Source organism: Python bivittatus, unplaced genomic scaffold (genome assembly GCF_059951505.1).
Source record: "Python bivittatus isolate LINGU-HERP-01145 unplaced genomic scaffold, Pbiv_v1 ctg000840_np1212, whole genome shotgun sequence".
Classification (NCBI taxonomy): Eukaryota; Metazoa; Chordata; class Lepidosauria; order Squamata; family Pythonidae; genus Python; species Python bivittatus.
Genome location: NW_028277113.1, coordinates 40,424,483 through 40,437,369, shown reverse-complemented (window position 1 = coordinate 40,437,369; position 12,887 = coordinate 40,424,483). Strand labels below are relative to the sequence as shown.

Below are 12,887 nucleotides of genomic sequence, written 5' to 3'. Positions count from 1 at the left end.
CCTCCCTGGACTATCCCTAAATATTTCTTTAACATCTTATATGCTCCACATAGAAGACTATTTTGGCCCGAACTGGAGCACCACCTATTAGGACAACAGCTCAACTAATAAGCCTCCCATACGGAAGCCGAAATTATTTCTGTTCAGGCTCAGAGGTAGAATCTGTCTGACGTGCTATTAAAATGTCCACTGTACACCCAATGGTGATCAAGCTTAATACTTCCAATTGTTAACAGCTCTAATTGCCACTGCAACCAGGAGACTATCACCCTTCTCCTGGGTGACTGCTCTTCAGAAATCTCTAAGAAGGGTACAAAATTCTTATCAATAGCTATAGCTGTCAGAAACCATCTGGTTCCTTCCTCATGTTATTAATTGTTAGCTGCTAACTGCTTTAGGATTTTCTTGCAATTTTTAAAATTCTTTTTTATAGTTACTGTATTGTATGCTGGTCTTTTATTGTTTGGTCTTGGACCATAAATACATTTTGATTGATTGATTGATTGATTGATTGATTGATTGATTGATTGATTGAATTTACAAACCATTATGGCTAGAATCAAACATTACAGTAAGAGAAAAATCCAATAACCTCATATGGCTTAACATGAAATGAGTCAGTGTAATCAGCAGGATCACGCTACTAGAATGTATGGCTGCGTTTGTTTGTTTGTTTAAATTTGGACGCTACCTGACTCCAACTGACTCTGGAGGCTATTAAGGAAGGGAGATAGAAAAGATGAAGCTGTAATGGATAAACTCAAACTAAAATTAATATTTTAATTATAAATTTGAAACTTGGTGGACATTTTGTACACTTTTAATACATACATACAGAGTTTTTAATGCTACCTGAACAGTGGCAAGCTGTTTGTTTATTTATCTGATTGATATCCTGCTAGGAGCAAAAGGCAGCATATGCAGCATTCCGTCTTCCTATTTTTCCTCACAACAACACTGTGAGGTAAGTTGGATTGAGAGGGAATGACTGACTCAAAGTCACCTAGTGAGCTTCCCTGGCTGAGGGCTAGCTCTTAATCTGGTTAAGTCTAGCACCTTAATCGCTGCACCATACTACATCTCTCAGCTATATGTGTGCTCTGCCAGCTTTTTAGTCCATACTGATATAACAGGCAAACACCTCACAATTCCTAGTGATTTCATGTTCACATCCAAATGGTTTTCTTGACAAAAATACCAAAATTTTTAGGATGTTTTTTCAACTTTTTCAACTTTCTAACCTACAGCTCTCCCATCCAGGTAATAATCATATCCAGCCTGATTAGCATTTCAAGATGAAGGTTCTAAGTTTCTCCACAACAAATAATGTATTTACATTTATAATACATAACCACTGTTTTACTGTCTTTGTTTACTCAGTAAATATATTTTTTAAAAAATAAACGTATGTTGTGTCAGTAAACTCCTGATTATAAAAGAGGAAGCAAAATGCGGCATTTCTTCATAAAAGCATAAAAAATATCCAGCCTTTCTAAACTACTGAAAAAGTGCTAATATTGTAAGCAGTTTTTAAATTTGTTTTAACAGTGCAAGAAGAAAAGTGGGATACCAATCAGAAATTCAGGTTTTGCATAAAAATATTCGTAGGCTGGAAGAGCATTTAAAAAAAGTCAATAAAGATCTTTATGCTGCTGAATTGACTTATGATGAAGCCAAAACAAAACTGGAGGAATTGGATCAAAACATTGTTAAAGAAAAAGCACGTTTCAAGGTTGTTTTAGTATTACTCAATTTTTATCATATTTAATTATAAGATTTAATTATTGCATTGAACAGAGTAGAATTTTACTGCATTTATCCAATTTTGATGAAATTGCTTTTTCTGGAAAAACAAGTTTATGATAATATTCATTTCCTTCCTGTGAAAAACTTCATGCCTGATTTTTGCTTCTAGTTCAAGAAGCTTGCCAGGCCACTTTTTCTAGTAAGTTTTTAACCATTGTTGTTCAGTCGTTAACTCATGTCCGACTCTTCGTGACCCCATGAACCATATCATGCCAGGCCTTCCTGTCCTTCACTGCCTCCCTGAGTTTGCTCAGTTTCATGCTCATTGCTTCAGTGATCCTATCTAACCATCTCATCTTCTGCCGTCCCCTTCTCCTTTTGCCTTCAATCCTTCCCAGCATCAGGGTCTTTTCCAAAGAGTCCTCTCTTCGCATTAGGTGACCAAAGCATCTGAGCTTGAGCTTCATTATCAATCCTTCCAATGAGCAAAATTGATTTCCTTTAAGATTGACTGGTTTGACCTCCTAGCAGTCCAGGGGACTCTTAAGAGTCTTTTCCAGCACCACAGTTCAAAGGCATCAATTCTTCGGCACTCAGCCTTCTTTATGGTCCAGCTCTCACAGTCATACATTACTACTGGAAAAATCATAGCTTTGACTATGCGGATTTTGTCGGCAAGGTGATGTCTCTGCTTTTTAATATGCTATCTAGGTTTGCCATAACTTTCCTCCCAAGGAGCAAGTGTCTTTTAATTTCATGGCTGCAGTCTCCGTCTGCGGTGATCTTGGAGCCCAAATAAATGAAGTCTGTTACTGCTTCCATTTCTACCCCTTCTATTTGCCAGGAATTGATGGGTCCAGATGCCATGATCTTAGTTTTTTTAATGTTGAGTTTCAAGCCAGCTTTTGCACTCTCCTCTTTCACCCTCATCAAGAGGCTCTTTAGTTCTTCACTTTCTGCCATTAGGGTGGTATCATCTGCATATCTGAAGTTGTTGTTGATTCTCCCTGCAATCTTAATTCCGGCTTGTGATTTTTCCAGTCTGGCATTTCTCATGATGTACTCTGCATATAGATTAAATAAGCAGGGTGACAGTATACAGCCTTGTCGTACTCCTTACCCTATTTTGAACCAACCGGTTGTTCCGTGACCAGTTCTAACTGTTGCTTCTTGGCCCACATACAGATTTCTCAGGAGACAGGTAAGGTGGTCTGGTACCCCCATGTCTTTAAGAATTTGCCAGAGTTTGTTGTGATCCACACAATCAAAGGCTTTTGCATAGTCAATGAAGCAGAAGTAGATGTTTTTCTGGAACTCTCGTGCTTTCTCCATGATCCAGTGAAAGTTGGCAATTTGATCTCTAGTTCCTCTGCCTCTTCAGAACCCAGCTTGTACATCCGGTAGTTCTCAGTTCACATACTGCTGAAGCCTAGCTTGTAGGATTTTGAGCATAACTGTGATGGAATTGAATTATGAAGGCCAGGCTCAGGGAGATAAACATTTTCTTAGCTCGCCAGAACAGCATGGGAGAAATAAGAGGATGAGACTGGCACCTGAAGAATTCACACTGTTGTGGCTGGATGACTTTGGGAGCTGGAGTTTTAGTCTGGGAAGATTCTTGCTAGAGGTTGTAGCTAATAAACATAGCTGGACTGAATTGGCATTGTCTCTTGGAGTTCCTTGGGCTAGGCCTGACAATAACCTTGCTAGCATGTGAAACGAGCGCAGTTGTGCGATAGTTTGAGCATTCTTTGGCATTGCCCTTCTTTGGAATTGGAACGTAAACCATGGTTTTTAACCATATTTTGAATTATTGTTTTGCATTGCACTATTTGTAAACCAGTTTAGGAATAAGCATCACAATTCAAGGGAGATATTTGCAGATAAGTAGATTTTTACATCCTTTGCTAATGAAGAAGTATATTGTAGTCTTTATCCAAATTTGACAGGATTCAAAATCTGCAGCTAGTGTACCTAATCATTATACGTTACATTACCTGTGACTTTTAGTTGAATTTTACTAGGGTTTTTAATTATTTCAGATTTCCGTAATTGAAAATTTATTTCTTATAGAATTAAAAAGTAAATTCTGCTGTTAATCAGGAGAGATAAAGACACATAATATACATAAAAGAAACTAGAGTAATTTTTAATTGGGGTACTATCCATCTGTTGTCCCACAATCAATAGGAAATATTAGTCACTAAATAAGGAGGGAAATGCTTTTAGTGATTTCTTCTCTTTGCAGCACTGTACTAGTTCTGATACTGTTCCAAATAATTTGCCAATCTCCTTTCTCCCCAGAACAAATTTTAAGATGTTTGGGCAGCTGCAAAAGAAAGGAGCAGCATCTGAACTTATGTGTGTGTATGTGCACGCACGCACACCTTCAAGTCAATGTTGACTCCTGGTGACTGCCTGGACAAATCCCTGCAGTTTTCTTGGCAAGATTTTGGAAGTGGTTTGCCATTGCCTCCTTCCTAGGGCTGAGAGAGAGTGACTGGCCCAAAGTCACCCAGTTAAGCTTCGTGCCTAAGGTGGGACTAGAACTCACGGTCTTTTGGTTTCTAGCCTGGTGCCTTAACCACTACACCAAATTGGCTCTCTCTGAAAAATTACTCTTATTATTTTCATGGAAGGGTTCCATCAGTGGACAATAACCTATAGAAGGACTCCAGTTCTAGCACTTGCATTATTAAGACACTGAATAACATCACTTACCCCTCCCCCTGGTAAATTTGGGACAGCATTCTGGTTCCTTTTTAACTTATATCTTCTTCCTGGAGCCTTTCATGTTGGGGGGGAGAGGGGGAGGGGTCAGTTGGAATGCTTCATTAAAGCAATCTTGTAATATGGTGTTAACAATTGAAACTATGTAGAACTAGTGACCCAAAATTTAAAAACACCACAACCAGCCTTTAGAGAGCATACTTGAATGGAATAGTTAAATGTGTTAAATAGTTAAATTTATCTCAAAAGATAAAAGTCTCAAATCCTCTGGTAGGAGACAAACTGTCTGGAAAGCGGAAAGCAAGATTTTGCATGTTTCAAGATGTCAGTGAAAAATCCACATTAAAAAGAATAAACTCAATTTGAAGTTTTAAATCAAGGCACTGAATTGATTTGCTTTTCCAGATTGATTCAACTCATATTGTTTTCATCATTTGAACTGAACTGATGATTCGAATCATTTCAGTGTCTGTTAACATACACTAGAATTTAGTTTTCAGTATTCTGCAGTGGAATTAACAAGTGTACTGAAATAGAAAGTTATACCTAGATCTGATAACAGATATGTGGAGTTCCTTGGAGGCCTGGGCATAAGTGTTTCAAAGTATCCTATAGAACTGCCTTTTTTATGGATATTAATATTCAGATGTTGGAATTTGGTCAATAATTTATTTTCAATTTTATATTGCAAAAGAATTGCTACTTTGTTAAGTAGTTTCCCATATTTTTAGTTTAGCATTTTTTCACCTGATTTACAGATTATTTTGTGGCTGTTTCTGTACTTTTTTTGTCTACTCTTATAGATTGTAATTGTTCTATTTATTTGATAGAATTTTGAAGAGAATATTAAAAAACAAATTAGAGATGAAGTAAGTGCTTGGAAGCTGACTCAGGTAAGGAAAATAGTAACTTTTAAAATGTTTGTTCAGAATATTTTTTCATTGTTTTTAATTGATATTCACACCATCTCTTTTGTATAATCTATGACATGATGTATGGCAAGATTGCTTGAACACCAGGATACACAGACAACACTGAAATCTATACTATATAGTAAGGATATTTCAAGATAATGGAAGAACTTGTAGACAACTGTTTTCTTGGCCATCTATGTTTCTTGTCTGGCAGAAGGGGACCATCAACCCTAGATGACCATAAGATCAAATGTTAACTTTCTTTTTTTAACCCGTTAATCCAACCTTGTAAAGAAATTTGTTAGATATAAAAAAGGAACAGTTTGCTTGCCACTGTGTACATAAATTTAAAAGATCTCTTAAGTCCCTAAAATCAGATATCTTTTAAAATACAGGTTAAAAAAACCCAACTGTTTTCAGATTACAGAATTAGAAGATGAAATGAAGTATTTGCAAATATGTAATCACTTCTGCATATGATTGATTTTTTTTTTTTTGTATGGGACTTCTACAGAATTTACAAGATCATCCAGCTATTGCTGTGGTGATATATCACAAACCCTCACAGTTGCTAATTTACCTGAAGTGCAGCAGCAAAACAACAAAATTGCCCAAATTGGTAACAGGCAAACATTTAGCACATCTCTTTTGTCTCTCTTCCCCCTGTGCAGTTAAGTTGAAACAGGATTTCCTAAAACATTTTTATACTTGGGCTACATCTAAGAGTATGTGAAGAAATGCTGCATTTACTTGAAAGAAAGACTATTTTTCCCCAAATAATTTACCTTAAAATCAGATAATTGTCTTCATTTACTGAGAGGTAAATAGATAGAGATAACTATTTTCTGGCTCATATCTCAGGGAAGAGGTTCTTTTTCCCCCCTTTTTTTTAATTTAAAGGCAACTTTGAATTTAAATACGGGGCAGAAAGTCTCATAGGCATCTGGTAAAAACCAGGATGATGAAAAAAATGATGATTTAGTTTGGATATTAGAATCATTACAACATTCCATTTGGATGCTCCAGACTCTTGAAAGGGCCTAATTTCATCTATTGTCTACTATTCTATCCAGGATCCCAACAGAAAATAAACATTGTGGCAGGCAGGGTACAGACAGATGACTTTCTGAAAAGCAGTATAAATTGTTCTCTTCTGAAATTTGCAAGGGAAATATGCTGCCAGACTAGTGATGCTGCTGGCATGTTTTCTGCCAGGAATTATACAGTTTCAACTATAACATCCATATTTCTAGTAGAGATTATAATTCAAAGTCTTTGCCTTATTTACCTTTCTTCCCAATTTGCTCACAGGAATCCATTTATATATACTGTAAGGAATGCTTTGGAAAGCATACATCTTGAAGACTTTTAAAATTGTAATGAAAATGTGGTGGTATGTGTAAAGCCTTAAAAATTACAGTGTATGAACATTAACTGTTTCATAAAATAACTGTCCAGATATGTATTTTTGATAAAGCTGGAACTGTCTATTTTTGGGTGTCTCCCATTGGTTCAAGTACTTCAGTAAACGTATTTTGTTTATATTATGAACAGAAAAGAGTTAAAGCACTACAAGCAGACTTAGATAAAAAGAAAAAAGAACATCAGAAATTGCAGGAAAAGGCTAAGCATAAATTAAGAAAATTTGAGCTGCTTTCAGCTGAACAATTAGAAAAACTGACAAAAAATAAAGATATGCACAAAGAACTTACTGAGGTAAGTTAAATAAGAACATATTAGAATGTTGCTCCTTTATACTTCCCTTGTTAAATGCCTTTGAATTTCCTTACTTCACAGAATATAGTGGAATACAAATTGGCATTTGGAATAAATCAACATGTCAATATGAAATTAAATGTAAAATAGCTGATACTCCTTAGCTGTAATGGCTTCAGTGAGATGCAAAAAAAGAGACAGAAATAATTATATTTTCAAAATGGCACATTAATGGCAGTGAGTAATGCTATCAGCTCTTCCCCAAGGGATAAAAGTCAGTAGAAACAAGATGATAAAGACCAAAAGGCTTATTGGGAATGTGGCAGGAATTGTATATCTTTTTTCTTACCTGTACATTTATTTTAGTGAAAACAAAGGTTATATAAGCATCCCCATATTAAGAGTAAAACTTTATATGTTTAGTTACTCAACTAGTGTTAATTAAAAATGTTCAGCACTGAGATCAGTGCCACCTCCTGTATTCCATGACTCTTGGATTTTGTTGGGGCTGAGGAATCTGAACTGCTAAACTATTAGCTCAGCTTGCTCCAGAGGAAACACCGCAAGTTCAGTTTTGCAGCCTTTTATCTGAAGTGGTGGAGTGAGTGAGATTCTGCTGGTGGGAACTCTTCCCTAATCTGTCTGCACAGCTTTGATGATTTTCCCCATCCTTCCTGTAGCCATGATAACTTGCCAGACTCCCCTATCCTCCCCAGTCATTCTGAGGGATGGCTTTGTTGTTTTTTTTACACTGTAGCAGGTTTTGCCCTTTTCCCTCCTTACATTGAAATGAGAAGGGAAGATGACAGTGGGTCACCAGTTCACTGCTTGTTTCTGTGTCTTTCTTTTGAAAACCTGGAGGGAACAATTGACTGACTCCATGGATGAATACAGCTCAGTAGTGGGAATGCTAGTGTGGCAATGTAGAACTGTTGCTGAGGATTTGAGAAACCAGGCCAAGTGATAAAGTTTAATAACAAATTTATCAGACTTCATTTTGTTTAGATTTTATTACTTTTTTTTGGTCTGCATTTATATTTTTCAGAAAATAGCTGAATTGAATCAGAAGATTCAAGAACTTGATGAAAAGGAGAAAAATGTGAAAAATGAATTAGAAAATAAGAAGAAGTATTTTCAGAACCTATTAGCTGATAAACAGGTGAATGTGTTAATATTAGCATTAATAAGTTTTGTTTATTTACAAATGCTAAACAGATGCTTCTCCCTTATCTTGGACATATATAAAATTTCTGTATGTGGTATTCCTTTTCCTTTTTTAAATGAACTTATCATGTCCATGATCTTGAGATGGGGTAAAATATAAAGCAAGATTCACTTCCATTTCTTTATTTTCTGTATCGACTCATAATATTTGGGGGGGCTTTGGAGAACAGAAGGTGAAAATCAATATGAGGAAGAAAAAGTGTTGGATCCTGATAGAAATAGCCTGCTGATTGTACCTTTGCACAGCAGATGGCATCTTTTTGTAAATTATGGTAGATGTTTACTATTGTAGATGTCTATGTTAGCAAGTGAGCTATTTTGGCTATTATGAATACTATGTTTATATAAATGTGTTTATAATTACAGGCCTTTGTATAAAATGTCTTACGTGCATTATCATTGTATTACATTGTTTTTTATTGAGCATACTTGTAAGAAATTAAGAAGTTAATGTGGCTAACCAGGAGAGTTGACATCTATAATTTAACCAAAACAGTGCTTTTAATCTTATGTCTAGAGTCTCTAATTCTTTTTGAATAATAATAATAACAACAGCAACACTAACAAACCCCCTTGCACCCATAGGTAATTGGGCAAAATGCAGAATTATCACATAATCCTAAAATACACTACTCTACAATGAAAACAAATTAAAATGCAATCATGAATAAATCTAAAGTCAGGAAAATTGTATTTTTGGATATCTATCACCCTTTCAAGATAAGCAAAATTAGGCAAAGTACAGAAAAGGAGTAAGAAGTACAAGCAATATAAATTAAAAGTAGGAGATAAGAGAAAAGGAAATCTAAATCTAGTTTATGTCAATACTGCTCACAATATATAACCATATTTTTTTATCCTTGCAAACCTTCCTTGCTTCTACCATGTCTGTAGATCAAGTCATACTAATCAAGGCAACAAATCAGCCATTTTGTTTAATCTGGTGCCAAGATTACATCACTTGCATTTCCTTTAGAAGGGAGTTCCACAAATAGAGCACCAAAACAAAGAAAACTCTCTTGTATTACCATGTTAATTGGGAAAATACTTTCAGAAGGTCAGTAAGAAGAATCAGGTCTTAAGACAATAATAGCTAGGTTCACATTCCATATTAAGTTATAATATGGTTTGGTTTGGGGTTACAGTAGCTTATATTATTCAAATACCAAGTGATAAATGGTAGTTAAAGTTGTACATTTAGATGGTATACTAGTGTTGCCAGGAAAGTCACTCAGTGAGCTTAGCCAGTCTAGATAGAATTATCCTTGTATGTTCAGCAGCTATCAAGTGCTGTAGCTTGATTATTGATAGGTTTAATGCAATATTTTATGTGACCCAATGCCAAACATTATCTTCTGAGCACTTGTGAGTACTGCCATTTTCTGGCATTTTGAATCATACCATGAAATCTGAAGAGACTTTCATCCTGGTTTGTTTTTTGGGTTTTGGTGGGGGGTGTGGGGGTTGTCCATGAAGCTATGCTGTAGCTGTTTGGAATGAACTAACCCTTTCATCGGATAAGATTCATAAAACAAATGGGCTAAATAGTTTTCTGATTGGTTAGTTAACACTGTTGATGTAAGAAATAAAGCTTTTAGCTCCATTATTGAGCTTAACAAACCTGTCTCCATTAGAAGCTCAGTTTTATTGATTTCAGATTCTCATGCATATGTGGGTCTTTGCTCTTAGTGTAAGTCATCCTGGTCATATCTAATTAGGTTGCTAAAAACTCTCAGGCAGTCTTATCTGCAGAGAATTCTGTATATGCCCCAGAATCCAGGATTCCACTAAAATATTATACAAATTCCAAGAGACTGTTTTTATTGTTTTTTATTTGAAATTTAGTATGAATGAATGTTGTCTTTCTTTCCTTGAATTAATAAATATCTGAATGTTTGGCTGAATTGTTTTAAGAAGGATTATCTTATTAAAACAGTTCTCATTAAGTGGTTGCTAAATTGACCCCAATATATTCTTAGGATATTTCACATGGTTTTGTTAAGTTTCCTTTCTTCTGAGTTTTGAATAAGTAAAGACAAAGAATCTCCCCGTCCCATCCACACCCACAGCTTGGAGTTGAGTAAATGGGAACAATACCTAGCAAAGAATTTGTAGGAGGATTGACACATGAGATTGGTATGAATTATGGAAGCATGTAATTTTTATATTGATTTATTTATTTTGTAAAAAAGAAATCCACCATTAAGAAATGTCATATTCCTCCTAAATGTATCTCGAGTAAATATTTTAAAACATCTCCATCGAATGCTAACTCACGTTCAGATGTTTATTGTTTTGCAAGACTTCCGTTTCTGCATTTATTTCTGTGGTTGATTTCTTTAGGTTTCTTATAGCTCACTGTTTATATTACTAAATTAATTGCTATGTATTTGCATTAATTTTATCTAAAATATTTTATCATTTACTCTAATCTCCATGCCCTACCTGGTTCTTTTGGGTGGCTGGACAGAGTGTGATTTGGGTAGGAATTAGTGCTGTTCATGGGGAGAAGTGATAACTTCTAACCTGAAGGAGGCAATGGTATGTGCTCCCTCCTGAAGAGGCCATTTCTTATTTCAGCATATTAGACAACTTCTACCCAGTCTCCAGTTGATGCTTTCTGGGAGGATTCTAGAGAAGATGTTAGGACTTCAGCTACAAAGGATTCTAGAAGAAATGGATGGAATATCTGGATCCATTTCAGCCAGGATTCAAACCTGGGCATAGGACTGAGGCACCATGGCAGATAACCATTGTCCAGACCTTGATGGAGGGAAGTGGACCCCTCCTAGTCCAATTAGACCTCTTGGTTATGTTCAATACTATTGACTGTGTTACCCTTCTGGGCCACCTGTGAGGAGTTGGGGGATTTAGGCATCATGTTAAAGTGGTTCTACTCCTAAGTGGGCAGTTCTGGTCATTGATCATGGGAAAGGAGTGGTTAAGCCTGGGATCTCCTCCAATGTGGGATGCTTTTGAATGTGACTCAGAAAGTGCTACTGGTCCAAAATGGGGCAGCCTTCCTCCTTAGAGTAATGAAGAAGATTAGCAGTATAACACCAATGCTTCAGTAGCTAAATTGGTTGCCAAGTCCAGTTCAAACTACATGGCTTGACCTCCGTGTACCTTCAGAACCTTCTCTACCATGTAGATGGGGCCCACCTGTGTATTCTTCCTGATAGTGAAAGTCATTCATTATATATTGACCATGTGAAACAATAATGAAAAGCATGAGAAAGGCATTTTGAGCTATGTACAAATATATGGAATTATTTAATTTGTCTTATTTGTAACAACATACTTGAAAATAATATTTCTGATGTATACAAGTATACCTTTACTGAAGTGGTGTTATCCAACTTGCATTACATTTTCAACTGCATGAAAATAGTTCTGTTCTTGAATAAGTAATTTAATGCATCATTGCATGTAATTGTGCATTTAAATCTTTTTTTTTTAATTTTCAGGGGAAATATTTAGATATTTCAAGCCAATTTACTAAAGTCAATGAGGAAATTGCACATTTACAAAAAGAAATTGCAAAACTAAATGCTTTAAACAGAGGACAGCAAGACCAGATAGATACCACAGAGAAATCTGTAGTCATGTTGAGGTAAGAGTCACCAGTCCGATAAATAATGCATAGTATTAAATTGGGAGCAGTGGAATGGGAGCAGCTTTCAGTAATTCTCACCCTTTCAGCTCCCCAGCCCCAATCTCTCACATGAGTTCCCCAGCCCTCCAGAGAACATTTTGAGAAGGGCACAGTTTGCTGCAGAGGGCAAAGGAAACTGAAAACCAGTTTTGTTTCTGTTTAAACACACACAAACATATAAGTATAAGAAGCCTTGCTGGCTTTTAAAATGGTTTTTCCCATTTAAAATCATCTACATAAGCAAAGTAAAAGTGTAATGTTACAAGCCAGTAATGAAAAAGAAGGTACAGAGTTCCTGACAAAAAGGACATCGGGGAAAAGACAGCACTTAACGTGACACAAATTATATCTCAGAACAGATACAAATGAAATAACAACTATCAAAATATTAGAAAATGTTGGTAATCACAAGGAAAGACAGTGAACAATCTTGTAGCATCTTAAAACACGACCAATTTATTTTGCTATAAATTTTTGTGAAATATTAGCGAATGCGTGCACACACATACATGCACACATACACATATATATTGTACATACACACCCCATTGGTTAGAAAAGGAATGGGAAAATTGTGGCTGGGCCAGGGCCAGTACCATAACTGGTTCTGTTTAAGGGCAATTTTCTTAAAATAACTAAATAACTAAAATAAAACAAAATTTGTTAAACATAAATAAAACAAAACAGTGAAGTATTGCTCTGGTTTATATGAACTGTGTTCTCTCTGATATTTAACTAATGCATGATTAATACCACCTATACCTTCATCATCATATTACCTATGATACTATAGAATGCCTCAAGATATATACCTATGAAATAATTTCAGCTTATAAAGAACTTCTTTGTGAAGATGTTATAAGTCACAGGCATCTGTGGCAAGCCAAGATTTTCTTAGAATG

General features: G+C 35.7%; 1 protein-coding gene across 1 annotated transcript in view; it reads left to right on the top strand.

The window, feature by feature from the left end:
- Positions 1–12,887, top strand: part of CCDC178 (coiled-coil domain containing 178) — a 157,497-nt gene that overhangs the window by 18,988 nt on the left and 125,622 nt on the right. The window contains exons 11-15 of the mRNA XM_088130764.1: positions 1,549–1,732; positions 5,307–5,369; positions 6,945–7,106; positions 8,152–8,265; positions 11,798–11,943. Coding sequence (XP_087986890.1) covers positions 1,549–1,732; positions 5,307–5,369; positions 6,945–7,106; positions 8,152–8,265; positions 11,798–11,943 — 669 coding nt within the window. The remainder of the gene's footprint in view (positions 1–1,548; positions 1,733–5,306; positions 5,370–6,944; positions 7,107–8,151; positions 8,266–11,797; positions 11,944–12,887) is intronic.